Source organism: Rosa rugosa, chromosome 4 (genome assembly GCF_958449725.1).
Source record: "Rosa rugosa chromosome 4, drRosRugo1.1, whole genome shotgun sequence".
Classification (NCBI taxonomy): Eukaryota; Viridiplantae; Streptophyta; class Magnoliopsida; order Rosales; family Rosaceae; genus Rosa; species Rosa rugosa.
The window spans coordinates 50,567,780-50,591,730 of NC_084823.1; the positions used below are offsets into that span (position 1 = coordinate 50,567,780).

The following is a 23,951-nucleotide window of genomic DNA, read 5'->3' on the forward strand; positions in this document are numbered from 1 at the left end:
AGGAATAAAAGCCCTTAGAAGTCAGAATTTTAGGGTTACACACGCACACAAGGAGCAAGGAACGATTGGAGCAACACAAGGAGAAGAAGTAAATTCGGAGCCCCAGAAACGATCGATCGTTTCACTCGGAAGATCGATCGTTTCCCCTGTTTTCCAGTTTTCGATTTTATTCCTTCTTTCCAAAACTCATGTATTTCTTTTGTGTGTTTTCCAAGATGATGAGTAGCTAATTTTCTTATAGTTAGGGGCTGCTTTCAGCCCTAGACATGGTGTAACTATGATGTTGGCGTTTATTTAATAAGTTCTAAGGATTTCGGATATTCATTGGTTTATTGTTTGTTCATTGATCAATTTTGTATGTTTATTGATGGTGCGCAACATTAGTATGCATGCTAGGTTGTAAGGCTATGAGTGTCTTGTATGATCATCATGTCTACTTGCATTCTAGAGTAGCGAATGAATGACTTGAACCCATTCATATAAACCAACGTCTAGGTATACTAGGACAACACCAGTACCGAAATTGCCTAGCCTTATTCATAATCTTTTAGACCTTAATGACTACTAGGTGAGAGCTGTGCGAGAACATCACTCTAGGTTCCATTCTAGAAGCTAAGTTAAGTTGAAAACATCATTCTCTTAACATACCAAGTAAGAAAGATTGATAGGTTAAGTACAACACATCATTGTCTTAGCTTGAATAAGGATATTCGAATGAATTGAACTTGTTAGTAAACACATGATAGGTGTAATCATGGTCTAGTGGTGAGAAGTAGTTCCTAGCTAGTTTTCTCATATTTTATCAAAACCAAAAACCCTAAGTTGTTTTCTATTTTCGTTAGTTTTCTGTCTGTCGTTTTCTTTATTTTATTTAGTATACCAGTTCAACTCCGATTTACCCCAATTTTTGTATGCGTCTTCGTCTGTGTGTCTAGTTAGTGTGTATTTAATTTCATAATTTTTGGTTGAGTCTAGCTATAGTTTTATTTTCGTTTTCATTTAGTGTCTGTTTCGTGTTTTCGAGTCAGTTTTGCAATTGTTGAGTCACAATCCTCTGCGGGAGACACCCTCTTTCCTATACTACCATCGATAACTACTGAGATTGCAGGGATTTATTTAGACACCTATTTTGGGTGTGTCAAAATTGGCGCCGTGTCGCCGGGGATTGTTTTCCTTTAATAATTGCAAATCTTATTTGTTTTTACTAATCTTTCTTTTGTTTCGTGTTTTTAGGTACTTAATCGCTGTGTATGCAAACTCGGGGCTTTGGGAGCAATAACCTTGTTCCTTTGGATCGTGAGATTGAACGCACAGCTAGGTCACATCGGAAACGTGCGTCTCAACGTGTGGGAGAGCAGGACAAGACGGATTCTTTCGTTTTTCCACCAATTCCACCACATTCACTAGTTCCACCATCACCTATTGAGCTACAACAAGCTGTGATCACACCTCTTCCTGTGGGTGTTGTTCATTCAGACTCTGAGGAATCTTTCAAGTCAAGTGAAGCTGAAGAGGAAGAACAGTTGGTTAACATGGCAGGAAATCGTACTTTGAAGCAATTGACCGCACCTACTGCTGTGCAACAACCCTTGTGCATCGCTTATCCTGCTGGGGCACAAGGCTTTGAGCTTAAGTCGGGCATTCTTCATCATCTGCCTAAGTTTCATGGGTTTTCAACCGAGGATCCTAATCTTCATCTCAAGGAATTCCATATGATCATTACAGGGATGAAGCCTGAAGCAGTTCTTGAAGAGCATGCTAAGTTGCGTGCCTTTCCATTCTCTTTGGAAGGGAAGGCAAGGGAGTGGTTGTACAATCAATCTCCAGGGTCTATGAATTCATGGGATCAAGTGCAACAAGCTTTTCTTGAAGAGTACTTTCCGGCTACTAAAGCAGCAAGCATAAGGAAAGACATATGTGCTATCCGACAGATGCATGGAGAGTCCTTTGGGGAGTACTATGATAGGTTCAATCGCTTGATTTCTTCATGCCCAAACCATCAAATCAGTGATCATCTTCTCATAATCTATTTCTATGAGGGATTGTGTGGCACAGACCGCATAATGCTTGATGCAGCAAGTGGAGGAGCTTTTGTGGACAAGATACCTGCCAATGCACATGCTTTGTGCAAGAATATAGCCTCCAACACTCGTCAATATGGAGGGAGAGATGTGATACCACGGCAAAATGTCAATGAGGTAAGTTCTACTTCTAATTTAGAAGCACAAATAGCTAACCTCACTAATCTTGTGAAACAGGTGGTGCTACCCAAGCAAGTATGCGGAGTATGCTCAATGATGGGACATACAGCTGACATATGCCCATCATTAAATGATCAAGGTGGCTGGGAGCAAGCTAATGCAATTGGAGGGTTTCAAGGGCAGCAACGAGCTAAATATGATCCTTTCTCAAATACCTACAATCCGGGATGGAGGGATCATCCAAATTTCCGCTGGAATAATAATGACAATGTCCTGCAGCCTCAAGGCAACAACTTCAATCGATCTCCACCTGGGTTTCAACAAGCAAGGCAACAAGCATCATATCAAGCACCACCTCAACAACAAGGCCAAGGTATGTCTGTGGAAGATATGATTAAAAATTTGACTATTACTGCTACCAACTTGGTGCAGACGACAGCTGCATATCAACAAAAGACGGATAGAGCTATTGAAAATCTTGAGCGTCAAGTGACACAAATTGCAAACATGGCGGGCCAACAACATCAACCCGGCAAACTTCCGAGCCAAACGGTTGTGAATCCCAAAGGGGGTTTTGAGAATGCAAGTGCTATCACTCTACGAAGTGGAAAAGAAGTCCTAGAGGCTCCAAGGGTGGACAAAAGGGTTAGGAAGGCTGTTGATGCAGAGGAAGAACAAGAAGAAGAATCGGCCACCAAAAACGATCGATCGCAGGAACAGAACGATCGATCGTTTTCAGTCCCAGAAAGTCACAGAAGCAAAACGATCGATCTCACAGCTGAAACGATCGATCGTTTAGCCCATACATCAGAAACGATCGATCGCCCAGAGGAAACGATCGATCGTTTGGTCAGGCATCCGAAATCTTCCGGAAATTCCAAGGTAACCCCTGAAGTTCCAGTTTCTACTAATTCTTCTTCTGTGCCTTTTCCTCGTAGGTTTGCTAAGTCAAAGAAGGAGGAGCTCGAGAAAAACATTTTGGACACATTCCGGAAGGTCCAAGTGAACATACCCTTGCTAGACGCAATCAAACAGGTTCCAAAATATGCTAAGTTCTTGAAAGAACTTTGCACCAATAAAAGGAAGCTACAAGGGAATGCAACCGTCGCAGTCAGTGAGAATGTCTCAGCGGTACTTCAAAGGAAGCTTCCACCAAAGTGCAAGGATCCAGGGAGTTTCACCATTTCTTGTAAAATAGGTAACACCAGGTTTGAACGGGCCATGTTAGATCTAGGTGCATCAATCAATGTAATGCCATACTCTGTTTATGCATCCTTAGACTTAGGTGAGCTTAAAGATACAGGTGTTATTATTCAATTGGCTGACCGTTCTAACGCTTATCCGAGAGGAGTTGTGGAAGATGTTTTGGTGCAGGTTAATGATCTTATTTTTCCGGCTGATTTCTATGTGCTTCAAATGGAGGATGCTACATCATCTTCTTCATCTACTCCTCTACTTCTTGGCCGACCTTTCATGAGAACTGCTCGCACCAAAATAGATGTTTATGAAGGAACCCTCACCATGGAATTTGATGGGGAAGTTATAAGCTTCAATGTCTTTGAAGCAATGAGGTATCCATGTGATGTGCATTCATGTTTCTCCATTGACATTCTCGACTCGTTAGCGCAGCAATTCTTTGATGTAATGAAGGAGGATTCATTGGAAGTTGCTATTGCCCATGGATTTGAACATGAATTACCTAAGAACCCAAAAAGGGCCGTGCACTTTGATAATACTATCGAAGAGGCAGCAGCCTCTCTTGAATCATTGCCATATTTATCAGGTAAGCATAATGTCTCTTATATTTCTCTCCCAATTTCTAATGCAACGGTACTTCCTTCTGTGGTTCAGGCACCTACATTGGAACTCAAACAACTGCCCGAACACTTGAAGTATGTGTATCTTGGAGAGAATGAGACATTGCCGGTCATTATAGCTGCAAATCTTACGGCAGTGGAGGAGGACAAACTGATCCGTGTGCTTAGGGAGCATCAAACAGCCATTGGTTGGAGCATAGCAGATATAAAAGGTATAAATCCCGCCACATGCATGCATAGGATCTTATTGGAGAAGGATGCAAAGCCCACTCGAGAAGCACAACGCAGACTAAATCCTCCCATGATGGAAGTAGTGAAAAAGGAGGTCCTTAAGCTCCTAGATGTGGGTATTATATACCCTATTTCAGATAGCAAGTGGGTAAGCCCTGTGCAAGTTGTTCCAAAGCGGTCAGGGGTGACAGTTGTGAAGAACGAAGCCAATGAGTTGATTCCTACACGTGTGCAAACTGGGTGGAGGGTATGTATTGACTACCGCAAGCTTAATGCCACAACACGCAAGGATCATTTTCCCCTTCCCTTCATCGACCAAATGCTTGAAAGGTTAGCCGGTCATTCTCATTATTGTTTTCTTGATGGTTATTCTGGTTATAATCAGATTGCTATAGCACCTGAGGATCAAGAAAAGACGACCTTTACTTGTCCATTTGGGACCTTTGCATATCGTCGTATGCCTTTTGGGCTTTGTAATGCCCCTGCTACATTCCAAAGATGCATGGTAAGTATCTTCTCTGACATGATTGAAAAGATAATTGAAGTTTTCATGGATGACTTCTCAGTTTATGGGGATTCTTTTGATGCATGTTTAGATAATCTTTCCTTAGTTTTAAAACGTTGTCAGGAAACTAATCTGGTCTTAAATTGGGAGAAGTGCCATTTTATGGTACAACAAGGGTTAGTTTTGGGCCATATAATTTCTGCAAAGGGAATAGAAGTTGCTAAATCTAAGGTTGAACTTGTTAGCTCTTTACCCCTCCCTACTTCTGTTAGGGAGGTCCGCTCTTTTCTTGGACACGCAGGTTTTTATCGCAGGTTTATTCTCGACTTCTCCAAGATTTCTAGACCGTTGTGTCGCTTGCTTCAAAAGGATGTAGCCTTTGAGTTTGATGAAGAGTGCGTGGCTGCATTCAACAAGTTGAAAGAGTTACTTTCCACCGCACCCATCATTCAACCACCGGATTGGAGTCTTCCATTTGAACTCATGTGTGACGCCTCAGATTATGCTGTGGGAGCTGTACTAGGGCAGCGTGTGGGGAAAATCCCCCATGTCATCTATTATGCATCTCGGACACTCAATGATGCCCAATTGAATTACTCCACAACGGAGAAAGAGTTTCTTGCTGTAGTTTTTGCTCTTGAAAAGTTTCGCTCTTATTTAATTGGTACTAAGGTTACTATATTTTCTGATCATGCAGCTCTAAAATACTTACTTACCAAGAAGGAAGCAAAACCGCGCTTGATTAGATGGATGCTCTTACTCCAAGAATTCGATTTGGACATCAAGGACAAGAAAGGGAGTGAGAATGTAGTTGCAGACCACTTGAGCAGGCTTATTCATAGCTCCAAGGAGGAGGAGGATGCATTACCATTGAGAGATAGCTTTCCAGACGAGCAACTTTTCGTTGTGCAGAAGCAGGCAGATGCAGAAAACAGAGGTAACGATCGATCGTTTCTCTCAAACGATCGATCGTCGATAGCGCAAAAACAGAAAACAGAGCAAACGATCGATCGTTTATCTCAAACGATCGATCGTCTGCAGCCTAACCCGGAAAATGTTGATCCTTGGTACGCCGATATCGTGAACTACAAAGCTTCCAAGCTGATTCCGGATGATTTGACTCGAGCACAGAAGGATAAACTCATCAGAACCGCCAAGCAATACGTGTGGGATGACCCCTACTTATGGAAGTATTGTGCTGATCAATTGGTAAGACGGTGCCCTCATGATTCTGAGTTTCATTCTATTCTCACCTTTTGTCATTCCTATGCATGTGGTGGCCATTTTGGAGCAAAGAGAACAGCTCTTAAGGTCCTTGAGAGTGGATTCTATTGGCCTACCTTGTTCAAGGATTCTTATCTCTTTTGCAAGTCATGCGATCGTTGTCAACGAACAGGTAATTTGGGCTCTAGACATCAAATGCCACAAACTCCTATTCTAAGTGTTGAACTCTTTGACATTTGGGGCATTGATTTCATGGGACCATTCCCTTCATCGTATGGTAAATTATATATTCTTCTTGCTGTTGATTATGTGTCTAAGTGGGTGGAGGCTAAAGCCACCCAGACTAATGATTCTAAAGTGGTTTCAGATTTTCTTAAGACTAATATCTTTTCAAGATTTGGAACACCAAGGACAATAATCAGTGATGGAGGATCCCATTTTTGCAATAGGACATTTGAAGCTCTACTCCGGAAATACAACATTACTCATAAGGTGGCAACACCTTATCATCCTCAAACAAGTGGCCAAGCGGAGGTGTCTAATCGTGAAATTAAGCAAATTTTGGAAAAGACCGTTGGCCCTAGTAGAAAGGATTGGAGCTTGCGACTTGATGATGCGTTATGGGCATATCGAACTGCTTACAAGACACCAATTGGAATGTCTCCTTTTCGGTTGGTGTATGGTAAGCCTTGTCATCTTCCGGTCGAGCTTGAACATCGTGCATGGTGGGCTGTCAAGCAATTTAATATGAACATCGATGCAGCTGGTGTGCACAGAAAACTTCAATTGAACGAATTAGAGGAAATCCGCAATGATGCGTATGAAAGTTCTCGTGTTTACAAGGAGAAAACTAAGGCGTTCCATGATCGCATGATTTCCAGAAAGGATTTTTCTATTGGACAGAAAGTCCTTCTCTTTAATTCTCGCCTTAAACTTTTTCCTGGTAAGTTACGTTCTAGGTGGTTTGGACCCTTTCGTGTTACTAACGTATATTCTCATGGTGCAGTGGAAATTCAGAACTTCAAGACACATGAGAAATTCAAGGTGAATGGTCATCGACTCAAGCCATACTATGAGACGTTCGTGGAGCATGATGTGGAGGACGTACCCCTCCACGACCCGGCTCCTTCTGAGTGATCACCATTGGTACTGTCAGGCTGAGGACATTAAACCAAGCGCTATTTGGGAGGCAACCCAGTGATGGAAGACTTGGGGGCAGCTTTGAGCTTTGCTACAACCAGATTTGCTCTTTTCAATCCATCCTCTTTGTTTTCTTGTTCTATATTTGCTTTGTGTTTGTGTGTTTTGTGGATGTTTCTTTGTTCCATGCTTTATTCTCTTCATTGCATGCTTCGTATTTATCTAACCTTGAGGACAATGTTAAGAATAAGTGTGGGGGAAGGAAAACATTGTGTTTCTAGTGTGGTTGTTGTTTTAGAGTCATCTTAGAGTCATTGGGTGTTGAAAATATGTTTAAAATGTCAAATTTCGGATTTTGTCCAAGTTACAGGGCAAACGATCGATCGTCACAGGCACAGCGATCGATCGTTTTTGAGCATGAAAAGGGTCAGAAGCAAAAACCGAAACGATCGATCGTTCCAGTTTTAACGATCGATCGTCGACACCAAAAAAAAAAAAAAAAAAAAAAAAAAAAAAAAAAGAGTCTAGTTTTTAGGGTTAATTTTCTTGTGAGTCTTAGGATGCCTTTCAACTGTCTAGGATGAGCTTATATCTTCTGAAATTATGGCTAAGAGAGGATCACAAGATTGAGATTATGTCAAAAGAATTCGTTGGTTAACTGAGATGTATAGAAAGCATATGTATGTGTAGTAGATGTGGTTCATTGTTAACATGGTACAGAAATTGAGCATGCTAGGACAAGTTGTGATTCATGCATAACCTTTGTGAGCTTTTGTGCCTTATATGTGCTTTTCTTTCTGAGCGTTTAAATGAAAAATAAAATCTTATTTTCTTGGCGATGAACTTGCATGACTTCATTATTTATTCATCTTGATTGACTACTTGCCATAGCTCTTTGATGGACTATAGAGATTACTAGAACTCACTTCTATGCCTATCAAAACTTTTATCACTACGCTTGAACCTCGGAAGGGATAAAGGCACTAGGAATCACCACCATAGCCAAATCAACCTGTGTCCCCTTTATGCACACAAGATGTGCAACCCCCTAGTTAACCCCTTTTGAGCCTACATTCAGCCTTTTCTTTCACCAACCACAAAATTCCTTACCTTTTAACCTAGTATAGTTATATCCTTACCCTATCTTAAGGAATTGGTGGAGCAATTACATTTGAGGTTTACTATGTTCAAGGTATTATTTGCAAGCAAGTGTGGGGGAAAGTTCTATTGTAAATATCGGTCCAAGGAAGAAGGAAACAATGTTGGCTATCGAAAAAAAAAGAGACAAGAAAAAAAAATAAATAGCCGAAAAGAAGAAAAAAAAAAAAAAAGAAATCAGTAAAGAAGCATCTTCCTTGGATTTGATACATGGTTTTGTTGTATTATGGGAGTGAGTAGAATGAAGCAAAGGCCCAAAAAGATGACATTTGGCCTTGAAAAGAAAAATTACGGACTTGCTTCATGTGTTTCGAGTTTGATTGCCTTGAGGAAATTCATTGCAGTTCTTATATCTCTACATCAATATCTGGTGCTCCACCAAATTTCCTTAGGACTTTTGTGATATCCTAATCTTTTCTTTCTTGAACTCTATACCCTTGGCCCCATTACAACCTTTAAGTAAGACCTCTTTGATCCTTGGGGACGGCGATTGATCTGTGGAGATTTGTGTGTGGGAGTGAGCATATGGTTTGGGTCCATCCGTGCAAGTAGTTGATGTCCTTCATGAAGTCATAATTGAAAAAAAATTCGTACAAGCCTTTCCTTTCTATTCTTTATGAGCCACAAGTTGGTCTCATACATTTGAGTGAATGAGCTTTTAAGCATTAACCTTGAAATCTGAGAGAAGAAAGAGTGCATACCCTTGTGAGGATGAATCATGATTTGTTCGAAACATGTTGAGCTCCACTACATCACCATTGTTACTTCCGTGTCTTACATGTTTATATGTGGACTATATGTTTTGAGTAACTCGTGAATTGCTAATGATTAATTCTTGGTTAAGTGCTAATCTATGTGCCATGAAAGTAGGGGATTGCTGAGACAGAATGTTGGAAGGCTTAGTAGTATGTTATGGCGTCAGTTTTGAGTCTTATTAGTTTGTGGTCTTTAGTCTTTGAGTCTTTGTTTGTTTCGTTTTTGCTAAGGGACTAGCAAACAATAAGTGTGGGGGAATTTGATAGGAGCATATTATGCTACGTTATTATTATTTATTCCTATGCTTTTCTTTGTTAGTTTATATTATTTTTGGATAATTTATTTGTTTTTGTGTTTATTAGGTTTTCCGAAGCAAATAAGGAAAAGAAGGTGTAAAGAAGGAAATTGCGTGGAATTTTGATTCACTAAGGATTCTTGATGGAAGAAGACTTTCCCTTGAAGAAAGGAGTTGGAGATTTACAAGGAAACAAAGTGAAAGAGTCTCAAGGAGGAATAAAAGCCCTTAGAAGTCAGAATTTTAGGGTTACACACGCACACAAGGAGCAAGGAACGATTGGAGCAACACAAGGAGAAGAAGTAAATTCGGAGCCCCAGAAACGATCGATCGTTTCACTCGGAAGATCGATCGTTTCCCCTGTTTTCCAGTTTTCGATTTTATTCCTTCTTTCCAAAACTCATGTATTTCTTTTGTGTGTTTTCCAAGATGATGAGTAGCTAATTTTCTTATAGTTAGGGGCTGCTTTCAGCCCTAGACATGGTGTAACTATGATGTTGGCGTTTATTTAATAAGTTCTAAGGATTTCGGATATTCATTGGTTTATTGTTTGTTCATTGATCAATTTTGTATGTTTATTGATGGTGCGCAACATTAGTATGCATGCTAGGTTGTAAGGCTATGAGTGTCTTGTATGATCATCATGTCTACTTGCATTCTAGAGTAGCGAATGAATGACTTGAACCCATTCATATAAACCAACGTCTAGGTATACTAGGACAACACCAGTACCGAAATTGCCTAGCCTTATTCATAATCTTTTAGACCTTAATGACTACTAGGTGAGAGCTGTGCGAGAACATCACTCTAGGTTCCATTCTAGAAGCTAAGTTAAGTTGAAAACATCATTCTCTTAACATACCAAGTAAGAAAGATTGATAGGTTAAGTACAACACATCATTGTCTTAGCTTGAATAAGGATATTCGAATGAATTGAACTTGTTAGTAAACACATGATAGGTGTAATCATGGTCTAGTGGTGAGAAGTAGTTCCTAGCTAGTTTTCTCATATTTTATCAAAACCAAAAACCCTAAGTTGTTTTCTATTTTCGTTAGTTTTCTGTCTGTCGTTTTCTTTATTTTATTTAGTATACCAGTTCAACTCCGATTTACCCCAATTTTTGTATGCGTCTTCGTCTGTGTGTCTAGTTAGTGTGTATTTAATTTCATAATTTTTGGTTGAGTCTAGCTATAGTTTTATTTTCGTTTTCATTTAGTGTCTGTTTCGTGTTTTCGAGTCAGTTTTGCAATTGTTGAGTCACAATCCTCTGCGGGAGACACCCTCTTTCCTATACTACCATCGATAACTACTGAGATTGCAGGGATTTATTTAGACACCTATTTTGGGTGTGTCACAAATAAAGTATGCAGAAAACATGATAAAATGAACTTGAGTAAAATAAATTTCTAAAGTGATTATTGATGTTTTAGTCAATTCTCAGCTTTATTAAACATGCTTATAAAATTAAAGTCTTCAGCTCCCACTAAACTACTGAATCAAGGCTTTCCAAAATTCCCATATTCTTAACATGTACCTGAAAAGATGCTACTGCAATGGCTTTTGTGAGAGGGTCTGCAAGTTGAGCAAGGGTGCCAATCTTAATTATTTCAATTTCATTGTTCCTCACACTTTCTCTAACAGCATAGTACTTCACATCTATATTCCTTGAAGCTGTTGATCTTCTATTGTTCTTAGCAAAGAACACTGCAGCTGCATTATCACAGTATAGCTTCAAGGGTCTCTCAACTGAATCCACTACCTTAATTTCAGTTAAGAAATTTGTAAGCCATAAGGCCTGTCCAGTGGCATCATGAATGGCTACATAATCAGCCTGCATAGTTGAAGTAGCTGTCAAAGATTGCTTTACACTTCTCCATGAGATTGCACCACCTGCCAACATGTAAATATATCCTGAAGTTGATTTCAAATCATCAATGCAACCCTTGTAATCAGAATATGTATAACCAATCACTTCAAGATCTTGATCTTCAACCCTTCTATATACCAACATGTAATCCTTTGTTTTCTGTAAATACCTGAGTACCTTCTTGCCTGCAACCCAATGTTCACACCTCGGATTGGACTGATATCTAGATAACACACCAACTGAAAATGCAATATCAGTTCTCGTACACACTTGTGCATACATTAGACTCCCAATCAATCTTGCATAGGGTCTCTGTTCCATCTCTTTCCTTTCCAGTGAATTCTTAGGACATTGTCCTGAATGTAGTTTATCACCCTTTGACATTGGTGACTCACCTATTTTACAAGTTTCCATTGCAAACCTCTTAAGTACTCTATCAACATAACTTCTCTGAGACAATCCCAACATCTTTCTTTCCCTATCCCTCTTAATTTCTATACCAAGAACAAAGGCTGCCTCTCCCATATCCTTCATGTCAAAGTTTTTCAACAGAAAATTCTTGGTTTCTCTCAACAGGTTCAAGTCACTACTTGCCAGCAATATATCATCAACATATAAAATTAGAAAAATAAATCTACTCCCACTGATCTTCATATAAATGCATTCATCCAGCTTATTTTCCACAAATCTGAAAGAACTAATTACTGAATCAAATTTAAGGTACCACTGCCTAGATGCTTGTTTCAAACCATAAATTGACTTCTTTAGTTTACATACCTTTTCATTATGTCCTTCTGCAGCAAAACCCTTAGGTTGCATCATATATATCTCTTCGTCCAAATTTCCATTTAGAAAGGCTGTCTTGACGTCCATCTGATGAAGTTCAAGGTCAAAATGTGCCACCAAAGCCATTAGAATTCTGAAGGCATCTTTCGTAGAAACAGGTGAAAAGGTTTCCGTGTAATCAATGCCCTCCTTTTGAGTAAACCCTTTAGCAACCAACCTTGCTTTGTATCTCTCTATATTTCCCTTTGAATCTTTCTTCATTTTGAACACCCATTTACATCCCTACTGGCTTGTACCCTTCTGGTTTATTAACTAATTCCCATACTTTGTTAACTTCCATTGATTTCAACTCTGACTACATGGCTTCAATCCATTTATCTGCATGTGTAGACTCCATTGCCTGAGAATAAGATGCTGGATCTTCTTCCTCTCCTAAATCAAAGTCTGCTTCTGTCAAGAATGATGTCTCATAATAATCCGGGATAGCTGACCTCCTTTCCCTTTGTGATCTTCTTAACTGCACTTGAGGTTGCTGCTGAGGTTGTTCAATTGCCTCCTGTTGCTAAACTGCATTATTAAGTTGCTGAGGTTCAATATGTGATTCTTAATGGTGCAAGACTTCATTGTTGTCATTCTGTTGTAGGGACTCATCATGGTTATCAATAACTATTTCTGCTGGAGGTATGACATTGTGTACAATTGGCAGATCATTCTGATAAGTTATTGCAGTACTCATATCTTCATCAATGCTATACACTAGCCAATCAAATGTGTCTTGCAAACCAGCTTCTTCAGTTTCGGTTTCAAACTCACTGACATCTACATCATCTGAACCATTCATCTCTCCAAAAAAGACTGCTCTATTAGTTTCCAGAATCCTTGTGCTGTTGTGTGGACTGTAAAATCTGAAACCTTTAGACTTGTTAAGGTAACCAATAAAATGTACACTAGTGGTTCTGGAATCCAACTTCTGTTGCCGAGGATTGTAAATTCTAGCCTCTGCTTTGCAGCCCCATACATGAAAGTGATGTAGACTGGGTTTCTTATTGAACCATAATTCAAAAGGGGTCTTGTTCTCTACTGATTTGCTGGGGGTCCTGTTACAGATATAATTAGCTGTTTTTAAAGCTTCTCCCCACAAGTTTCGAGGCAAGCCTGACTTACATATCATACTTCTAACCATATTTATCAGTGTTCTATTTCTTCTCTCTGCAACTCCATTTTGCTGTGGAGTACCTGGTGTCGTATATTGAGCTTTAATCCCACACTCTTGAAGATAAAGAGCAAAATGACCTTTATTCTGCCCTGATTCTGTATACCTACCATAAAACTCTCCACCTCTGTCTAATCTAACAACCTTAATAGCCTTATTTAGTTGCTTCTTAGCTTCTGCCTTAAAGATTTTAAAAACTTCCAAAGCTTTTGATTTTTCAGAAATAAGAAAAACTTGACAATATCTTGAAAAATCATCAATAAAAGTGATAAAGTACTGATTTCCGCAGATAGTTTTGTGAGGAAAAGGGCCACAAATATCAGTATGTATAAGTTCTAATAGCTCTTGACTCCTAACTGAACATTTCTTTCTAAGATTGGTCATTTTCCCCTTAAGACACTCTATGCAGACACCAAAATCAGAAAAATCTAAAGAAGGCAAGATGTTTTGTTTTATTAAAACTTTCAACATTTCTTCTGAAATATGTCCCAAACGTTTGTGCCAAAGAAAAGCAGATTTTTCATTTAATCTAGGCCTTTTAAAACCAACTGTTTTCTTTGTTAAAAACACTTCAAGTAAAGAAGCTAGCATCACCAATAAAATCAGAATTTTTAAAGAAATCTAAACTTTTATTATTGCCAAAAAAGTACAGCCATGATTTTTGACTAAAAAAGAGCTTGAAATCAAGTTTCTTTGCATAGAAGGAATACAAAGCACATTATCTAAATCTAAAGTAAAACTAGTAGTAAAAATAAGTCTGACAACTCCTATGGCCTTCAAAACTACTCTATTTCCATTCCCCGAGCTAATCCTAGCTTCATCTTTATTTGGAATCCTCTTTCTTAGAAAACCTTGCATAGATGTAATCACATGAATTGGGGATGCAATATCAAACCACCAAGAGCTACTAGACACACCGACAATTTTAGACTCTAAATGAAAAATAGTTTTATTAGGAAAATCAGATTTGTTACCTTTTTTGTTCAACCAGTCTTTAAAACCTTTGCATTCTTTCTTAACATGTCCTGGCTTGCGGCAGAAGAAGCACTTAACAAAACTTGATTTCTGGTTTTTAGTGTTGTTAGATCCTTGAGAAGCTCCAGTTGTGACTTTTGAGGTGGAGGGTGCTGAATAGTTAGGCTTGTAGGGCCTTTTCTTAAACTGCGGTTTGTTAACCAAGTTAATAGCCACTCCTTTTCTCTTCTTGATTCTGTCCTCTTCTTGAACACAAATAGAGATCAGCTCATTTACACTCCACTTTTCTTTTTGCATATTGTAATTGCATTCTAACTGAGCATACTAAGATGGTAGGGAATTCAGAATAAGGTGCACCAAGAAAGGATCGTCAATAGTGATTCCTAATGCCTTTAACTTTGCTGCAATTTCTGTTCCTTTCAAGATGTATTCTCGGATGCTACCTACCCCATCAAATTTCATTCCAGTAAGAGCATTCATGAGGGCTCCAGTTTCAGCCTTATCTGATACCTTATACTTCTCTTCAATGTTATTAAAGTATTCTCTTGCTAGCTTTGCATCAGGTATACCACCTTTAACAGCCTCAGACATAGATCTTTTCATAATAACCAGAGCCATCCTATTATGTTTATACCATTGTGCATATTTATCATTTGCTTCCCTAGTACTTGCAGGTGTCAGCTCAGCGGGGGGATCTTCATGTAGCACATGCTCATAGTCACTGTATCCTATACAAAGTTCTAGGTCTTGTTTCCATCTTCTGAAGTTTGATCCATTAAGGGTTTCCATTTGGTTGCAATTAAAAAACATATTCAAAGCTGAAATTTTTAGAAGTTTATTAGTAAGCAAAATATTTAGCTGAAGAGGCAAAAATGCAGTGCCTAAATGAATGTGTCATGCTTTACCTAGAGTAGCAAAAAGACTGTTAGACACTTTTATAACTTAATCATATACCCAAAATTCAAAAACTCGACTGTTGGTATCTAGAACATGTCAACACCTAGAGTGGCAAGAAGATAGTTCAGGTTACCATCTGAAGGTGAGTTTCAAATCTTGTTATATGCTGACTTTAATCTCAGAAGCCATAATCATTTAAAACCTCCTATTTAGAGCAAGGATTCAAGCTCCTGAAATTATCATCACAATGTGTTAATCCAATACTAAGGTCCAATAGAAGTGTTTGAACCCAAAATGAGCATTTTGACCTGACAAAGCGTGTCTTGGAGAAATTGAGCCAATGTCAGTGGCTCAAGCTATATATTGTCGACAAGCTCAAAATATATATTGTCGACAAGTTTGAAATATATTATTTAGAGGCTAGATAAAGCCTACCTGCAGAATTATGGAAGATTATGCAAGCTGCAAGAAAAGGCACGCCCATGCGAATACTCATACTCCATTCAATTAAGGAATATGGCATGCACGTGGGGAAGCATTCAACTACATTTCATGGTGGCCAATTGGAAAACCTATCATGATTCCATTAGTGCTTAATTGGAAAACCCATCATGATTTGTTTAAGGCCAACCACTGTGGCCTGGTAGCCTATATATAGAGGCTACGACGAAGTAACAAGACACAACTCATCAATTAATCTCTATGATCAACCAAGCCTTTCCAGAGCAACCCCTCTCCTTCTCTTATCGGTGACCACACTCCAGTCCCAGAATCCTCAGGAGCCGACTGTCAGTGCCACCAAACCCTCTATCAACGTGCTTCAGTCCTAGTCTCCTCGGGAGCCGACTGTAGTACCGCGACCACAACGGTTACGGAACCAACCAACCAAGGGTAACGCCCTCGCAAACCAGCCAAGCTAAAGTCACGCTTTAGCAAGTTCTCCCCACTTCCCAGTGATTTTCGCTCTGCTCGATCTACGACGTCGAGTATTGATTGTGTGATTTTGAAGAAGCTTAGCAAAAGTCCTCACCACGAGGCACAAAGAATCCCGCGACGAGGTTGGTGCTCTCCTCGTCCACAATCGCTCGAAAGAAGTCAGGTCAAGGGACACCCCCGACAATCGCACCCGAACGGTGCTGGCACGCCCGCACAGAAAATAGACTGTTGACCAGCTGCAACAAAACTAGAGCCAAACATTTTGGCACGCCCAGTGGGACCTACTGCATAGCGTTTCTTCGCGATCGCAGCTATTGGGAAGTCAAGCGCAAACTCTTATCAAAAGGTTTACGTTAACTGCCCGAAACATAAGACCTCCAGTTACAGACCGTACTCTCGTGCAGACTGTCGTTGTTTTTCAGAAGAACAGGTAATCCAAAGATTTTCTCCCCACCCTCCATCGACAGAGATGTCAACTGAACGAGGAAGAAGTCAACAGCCCGCTACTGAGGGCGAGGCAGTTCCCATCGCCCAGCTTAAAGAGGCCGGAGGAGCGTCTGATACCACCAGGGTGGTTGAAGACGAAGTGAGAGCGGACGATTTTGTGCCCATCCCTATCCCAGAAGACGCCAGCCTGGAGGTATAACTTGATATTATGCGAAAGAACAATAGGGCATTCTGGGCAAAGACGACTAAAGGGTTCGAGGAACAGCGATGGGAGTCCATCGATCTAATCATGAAAGTCAAGCTTGAGATGGAGCGTAATACGGAGCAAATGCAAGGGCATATAGACCGCACGTCACGACAAGCGCATGAGCAGCATGAACAACTCGTGAACATGATAAATACCCAAGCTGCTCAGACTAAGGTCGTTCTTACCCAGGTCGCGGCTATTTGCAATGAGGGATCCAATACCGCGATCCAAGTTGCCATGTAAAAAGCCGAGATGGATCAGACTAAAGAGGTTCTGAATAAGACGTTGGGGGATCCCAATGCTATTCTAGGATCTCTCGGCCAGCCCACAAGGTCAGGCAAATACATACTGCAGAATGCTCGAGAAAAAGCTAGCGGCGGCAGCACGACCACCTCCGCTCTAACTACAACTGTCGCATCAGTCAAGGGTAAGGAGACTAATACTCTGGCAATGGGCGGAAAGAGCAACGCCATGCCGCCGATCACGTACGCAAGAAACCAGAACTTTGAAAATCAGTGAAGGGACCCTTGTTGACCATGTCCCGTTTCCCCAATACGACAGCGACAAACATGAATACGTGTACCAAGATCAACATCCTGCAAGCCATTATAGTATCGACCAGGTTGGAAGTCCAGCGAAGGTCACCGCAGCCACAAAGGGTCAGCCAGCAGTGGGTTTTACATCGCAGACGTCAACCCAACCCAAAATAACCAATGGAGGCGGCGTATCTTTGGTTAACCAGGCCTCACAGGCGCCACCGCTGATACAGGCGCCACCTATGATCTGGCCAGCTGATGACACAGTGGTTCACCCACCTCCTCCTCCTGATCTAAGATATGTAAGGAGAGAGGAGGTAGAAGCAATGATTAGGGCCGTGAACCAGAGGCCTAACTTGGAGGAGGCCTATCAGCGGCCTTTCCCACCGCACATTATGCAATCACCTTATCCTAGGGGATATAAGAACATCACGTTCTCTACTTTCTCGGGAGAGGAAGTCGAAAGTATCGCGGCCCATTTGGTCAGGTTTCGAGTATAGTGTGGCCAATACTAGAACGATACTATCTTCGCCACTTTTTTGTCGGGGGCTGCCTTTACCTAGTTCACTAAGCTGCAACCAGGATCAGTTGCGAGTTGGCCCGCGATGGAAAAGCTGGTCAAGGAAACTTTCGGGACTATCGAGCCTGAGGTAGATCTGGCTTCACTTACTCAGATGGCTCAGCAGCCAACTAAATCTGCTGTCACATACCTTCAGCGCTTCCAGATACAGAAGGGGAAGTTGAACATGATTCTGCCGGAGAAAGAACTGGTGAAGTTGGCAATCAAAGGCTTAAAGCCTCACCAACGCAAGTAGCAGCATGGAAGCATGTTCAGCTCCATGGGGGAACTGATCACAGAAGTAGGAAGTTTCGAGCACTTGCTCAGGGAGATGGACGTTATGAAAAACGCCTCGAAATCGACATACATCCCAGGGAAACGCTAAACAGTGGCTCCGCTCAGCCATCAATCAAGTTCCTATGATCCTTACTATAGGAGCGAGGAATCCGACCTGGCAGAGGCTGAAGAGTCCGAGGAAGATGAAGTAGCAGCACTCGAGCTCACCGGAAAGAATGCATCAGCGCTAAAGCAGCTGAAGCTGTGCAAAGAGCTGGTGAAACTCAAGTCAGTGGTCTTCACCAAACCTGAATTCGCAAGTTATACCTATGATGCGAATAAAGCTCACGAGATCTTAGATGCGATGATCGCTGCGAAGATGGTGAAAACCGACTTCGGACCATTCCCCAAACCAGATCAGCTTAGAGGAAAGAAATATTGTAAGCTCCATAATAAATGGAATCATAACACAGCTGACTGTGTCAGGTTGAAGAATCAGATCCATATCTGGTTGAATAATGGTAGCTTACAGGTTGAAGCGCCAGCAACAGCAGCGGCGCTGGTAGATTTGGATCCCTTCCCAGACACTGGAGTCAACATGGTTGACGTGGTTTGGGATACAAAGGATCAACAGAGGCGGAGCCTAGATCGTACCATCGGGGGCTTAGAAAAGGTGACGGAACAGTTCGCGAAGCGGAGATCTAAGACGGCTCCACCTATTATTATATGCTCACGGTGCAAGGAGGAATGTGATATCCAGGCGTTGCATGAAGAGGACGAACGGACTGTTCGCTTTGGCTCCTTACCGCCAATGAAGTTACTAGCACATTCTAGAAGCTTCCAGCCAGGTAGCCCAAGAACGTACGCTGGGTCAGGAACTTCTTCCCCAAAGGATTCTAACTTGTTCAAGAAGCTGAAGGTTGCGAGAGAATGAGAAAGGGCGAACGAACGGCCTGATGTTACGACCAGACCTTATATTCCCCCGGCGCTGACGTCCTCTGTCAAAGAAGGAAGATGGTATACACAGAAGAAGGGCAAGGCGGTGGAGATGAGCTCTACAAGGAAGAGAAAACTCCAGTGGAGGTTTGGAGAAGCAAAGCGAACCTTGGAAGCGCTGGATCAGGGGTTGATTAAACCATCGCAGTTGGTGAGATCTCCAGAAGAATACCAGAGACAGGTGGAGGCACTGACCTCCAAAAGGTTCATCGCCCCGCGGGTTTTCTAGTGGCGTCCTAAGATGTTGCAACGGGCTTCAAAGACCAGCGCTCGCCAGAAGGACAGTCAGGAGAAGTCCCTAGCTCTCGCAAGGCGAGAATCGCTGCCAGCTCATAAAGTCAGTGTTTGGCGGAGAATATCTCGCGAAGGAAGAGATAGCGAGCCTTCAATCTTTGACAGGTTGGGGGCCAAAGACAATCAGTCTAGAATTGTGCAGTGGAGGCCTAAGAAGGTTCAAAGCATAGTGGTTGCGAACTCAGAAGGGGCTTCATCAGTGAAGCAGAGGCAGGACCCACCCAAGAAGGAATTTACCTCCGCGACGGATCAGCAAGAGCAGGTCATGATCCAAAAAGAAGGATCCCTAGCTGCTTACGTCGCAAGCAAGTTCGCGGAGGAAGTGGACTTGAGCTCTCCCGTGGCGGAATCAGAAGAAGCAGACATGTTGGACATTACATGTAACATGGTGTATGTCCTATCATCAAAATTTGCCTTGCCAGTGGAAGCTCAGGAATGTCAAGCAGAGGATGATAAATCATTGGACAAACAAACGTTCGAGATCACCTCAGCGGCGTCATCTCTCTCGAAGAAACCCACGCCGAAGGAAGTCGAAGCAGCAGAGGCTGCAAACACCAATGTGAGAGACCATGACATAGGTTTCTTCGCTACGCCTAGCAACACTAGGGGGCAACACTACACTATACTAAGCCAAGTCAGCGGCTCCGGAAAATTTTTTGAGCTTAGTCTCTTCTCTCGCAGAGAAAACACATTCGTGGGAAAATAGGGTCAAGGTGTGGATTTTCTCAAAACCTTCACCGCGAGGTTTTTTTTTTTTTTTTTATGCGGAGCATATTTTAAAGTTCATATTATTTTCAAAGCTCCTGAATATACAACTATAGGGGCCTATATTTGGGGCCTTGCGAGACACAATTATTGGCTCCTCACGGATATTTGAATATCAGGATAAGAAAATATTATTGTATTCATAAAGTGGCTTTGCGGCCAAAAGCAGTACATTCATTACAAAGCCAAAAGTAGCTAAAATACAAAACAGGAATCTTTGGATATCTTATGAATCTTTCTTCAAATGGAAGCAGTTGAGGAACCAAACATCGGTTTGAGCCACGCCATTATCCCAAGGAGGGGCAGACTTCAGGGAAGGAAAAAGAAGAGGAACGGAGCCCCCGCGCCCCCTTCAAATGAAGCGGCAAAGGAACCCAACATAGGCTTGGCCAACGCCATTATCCATGAGAATGGGAGACTCTAGTGAAAGAAAATGGAGCCTTCAAGCCCCCTCAATTGGAAGCAGCTACGGAATCCAACGTCGGGTTGAGCCGCACCATTATCTCCTGGAGGGGCAGAGAGTGAAGAAACCGAATATCGGCTTGAGTCTCTGCACCCCCTTTAGCCTTGGTAACCACCATTAGTTGGACGTGAAGTATGGGAACAACCATTCTGTAGCTTGAACCCATTCCTTCAAAGAGTCCATCCCTCCTCATCCCTCCAAGATTATGTCAAAAAGAGAGAGGTGGAAAAAGTGGTGATAACCAAAGTCCATTCCATCTGGAGGGCACAACACGGGCCGGGTCCAGAAGGAAGGAAACAGAGGAGGAAAGAAGAACCACAAAGTGGCCTTCCTCCCTTCCCTGTTTCACTCCGCGTGTGGGATTCTAACAAAGATGATCTCACATGACCGGAGATCCCACACTAATGGAGCTCCCCATGCTTCTTAACCCTTGAAAGCCTATACATTCCATCCAGGCTGTCAAAGGTAAAAAACACGGGGTTGCCTGAGATTAAGCCATGAGGCCTAGTCCAGGCTTGAGATTTCGCCATAAGGTCTAAAGTCTAGAGGCTGAGAATGGTTTCATGAGGCGAAAGTTTGTGAAGGAGAAAGAGAAGCAAAGATTGAAAGGCCATTGTTGAGGATCTGAAACTCAGAGGAAGGTTTTTGGCGTGAACGTTCCCATCCCCAGAATGCACCTATTTATAGGAACAGGGCATGCAAATCTCCACCCTTGGATGGACAGTCAAAGAGAAGAGTCACACTAAGTGTCAGTAAATCTTGATTAAGTTGCTCTAAATCTCGGAAAAACATCTCCACCATTGGATGGACAGTCAAAGAGTCAAACTAAGTGTCAGTAAATCTTGATTAAAGTTGCCCTAAATCTCGGAAAAGAAGGGATTATTGGCGCATGGGGGAACCGAACGGTTTTCGAGGAGGTAACTGTTTCATTTTCAATATTATCTTCTCACAACCTTTTTCAACAGTTAGTTAATGCGAAGTTAAAGACTCATTAAGAAGATAAAACCAAGAGTTTTGAGTTGGGGTCAGCAAGTGGATCCAAAAGATAAATATTAGTTAAGAAATAAAGATATCGTCGGTACTACAAGAAGAATATATATGTATATATATATATTTTGTACTACAATTGGGCTAAGGAAATCACTACTATAAGTCATAAGAGGCCTAAAGTGGCCGGCCTGCAAAATCAAGCTTCACACAAAGCACCTTAACCTGGAGGCCTGCAGCAAGGGCCCCGTTTTCAATCAACATGGCCCGTTCTTCAGCTTGGGCCAAGCGGCGAGTCAATTCTTTGGAGGCAGCCAAGGGAGCGTCCAGTTGGGCTTCCTCTGCACTGAGCTCGTTGTTCACATGGGCCAAACGAGCTTGGAGATGTCGGATCTGGGCTTCTAAGTCTAACTTCTGGAGCCTTATCTCCCCCATGAGAGTGGCCCGATCATTCAAGGTGCCGCGAAGAGTCTCAAACTGACTAGCGAGGTTATTCCGTACCACGCGGGCCGCACGAGCTCGAGCCTCCGTGGTAGATTGGCGAGCGCGGGTCACGTCAAGGTCTTTCAACAGCTTCTCTATAGTGTCGAGCTGAGTTGGATTGACCGCACGCTCTCAGCGAAGGAACACAATGGCTTCCCAGATCCTGGGGAGTTCTTCAGGCCCCAGCCGCCACTGTCCCAAAAGGTTTCGAAGCTCTGTCCTCGCTAGTTCAGCGGCGGTAGGAGGAGTTTCCTCAAGGATTTGAGCTAGCTTTTCAAGCCTAGTGGGAGGAGGAGGCGGAGGATTCACAGCACGATCATAAGTCACCAATGCTAGAGGATCGATTGGTTCCTCAATTCTTTCATCTTCAGCATAATTTCCCTCAACGACCCCCTGAGCTTGGTCCGACATCTCAGCCGCGGGAGACTCTGGAAATTCAATGCGAGGTTCATCAGTAAAGTGTTGGAGACGAGAAGCTCCGAGAGCAGAACCTTCGGCCTCAACGCTCGCCTCGTCTATTTCCGAAATCAAGAGACTGCCACTGCTCGCTTCATTCCCCAAACCTGGGATGTAAGTCCAGCCGGCCAGATCTTCGGTGTCAAGGACAACCTCCTCGGTACAAACATAATCCTGGTCAGGTTCAGAAATGTCAGAGAGCGGGTTTGGATATAAAGGGAAATGGAAAGCATTGGCCAACAATGGCTTACCTCTCGAGCTGTCGGGTCGATATCTGGTACATGGTCACCTCTTGGACCTCTAGTGCTGCGGGAATCTTTGTCGTCATTAGTTCCTCATAAGCGGCAGAAGCCTCAGAGTGGCTTTCCACGCTTTCATGCTCTGGAGAGTCGTCATCGGAGATCGTTATCAGAATGGTAGGACCTTGCGGATGCTCTATGGGAGAGGGAAGAGGCGCCACGGGGCTAATCGGTGCTTGAACTAGCGAGAAGGCCGGTTCTTCTGCAGTAACTGAGGATCCAGCCTCGCTCAAGCGAGAGGGACCAGTGGTCCTTTGACGGACCTATCAAAAGATATATAGTAAAGATCCTAAAATTTAAATAGGATAAGATGGGGCCGGAGTTTACCAATCGCATTCCCAGAGGCTCATCATCTTCAAAACTCTCTTCGACGAATTGAGCTCGGTCGCGTTTATGAGTGAGGACAGCAGTGGCCTGTACGAGAAAAGAATCACAACTCAAAAAAAGGGGGAAGCACCAAATATACAGGTTTGGGATCGTTCTTAACCAAATTACCTCAGCGTGATCCTCATCATGAGAAGACTCTCCCTCAGGAGTCTCCTCTGCTATTGCATTTTGTTTCTCGGCCTGAACAGAGGCTGTCCTTCTCTGGGTAGTTCGCTGAAAAACACACTCAGGAATAAGAGCAGGAAAATCAAGACAAGGAAAAGGAATGGTGAAGAAAGACGAAAACTTACTGTTACCCCAGGCTCGCGGATTTGTATCCCTGGACGCCATAAGCGAGAAGGTAGAATAGGTCGCGGGGGTTGTGCTGTAGGGTTGGAGAGGCGCTCAAGAATCTCGCGGTCCTCCGAACCAGGACTACTCATGCCACGAAAGATCAGGGCGAAGAGTTCGTCATATGGCAGGTCTCAACAGTTCACAGACACTTCTTTCCACCAATCAACATAATCATCGTCGACATCGTTAAGGGGGTACAACGCTCTGACCCTAAGAGGAATCACTATCAAAGTAAACTGACTCTGAAATAGGGCAAACCCAGGCGGGGCTAATCTCCGCCAAGAGGTGTAGTAATTGGCAGAATCAACCAGAGGCCATGGTACCAACTGGGCCAACCCAAATTGGCGAGCAAAGTGGTTAGGGGCATAGAGCTCGTAGCTTACGCGGTCGGTGGCAAGACGAATATCCAAGTAGGAGATGG

At 42.4% G+C, this 23,951-nt stretch overlaps 1 protein-coding gene across 1 annotated transcript; it reads right to left on the reverse strand.

Annotated features, from left to right (window-relative positions):
• Positions 1-14,493: 14,493 nt before the first annotated feature.
• Positions 14,494-14,958, reverse strand: LOC133744978 (uncharacterized). The gene has a single exon (XM_062172992.1). It carries the CDS (start codon positions 14,956-14,958, stop codon positions 14,494-14,496), a length of 465 nt encoding a protein of 154 aa, XP_062028976.1.
• Positions 14,959-23,951: the final 8,993 nt, after the last annotated feature.

What these genes read in the sequence shown, in the direction of transcription:
- LOC133744978 (XM_062172992.1), bottom strand. Translation starts at nt 14,958, where the DNA reads ATGGAAACCCTTAATGGATCAAACTTCAGAAGATGGAAACAAGACCTA.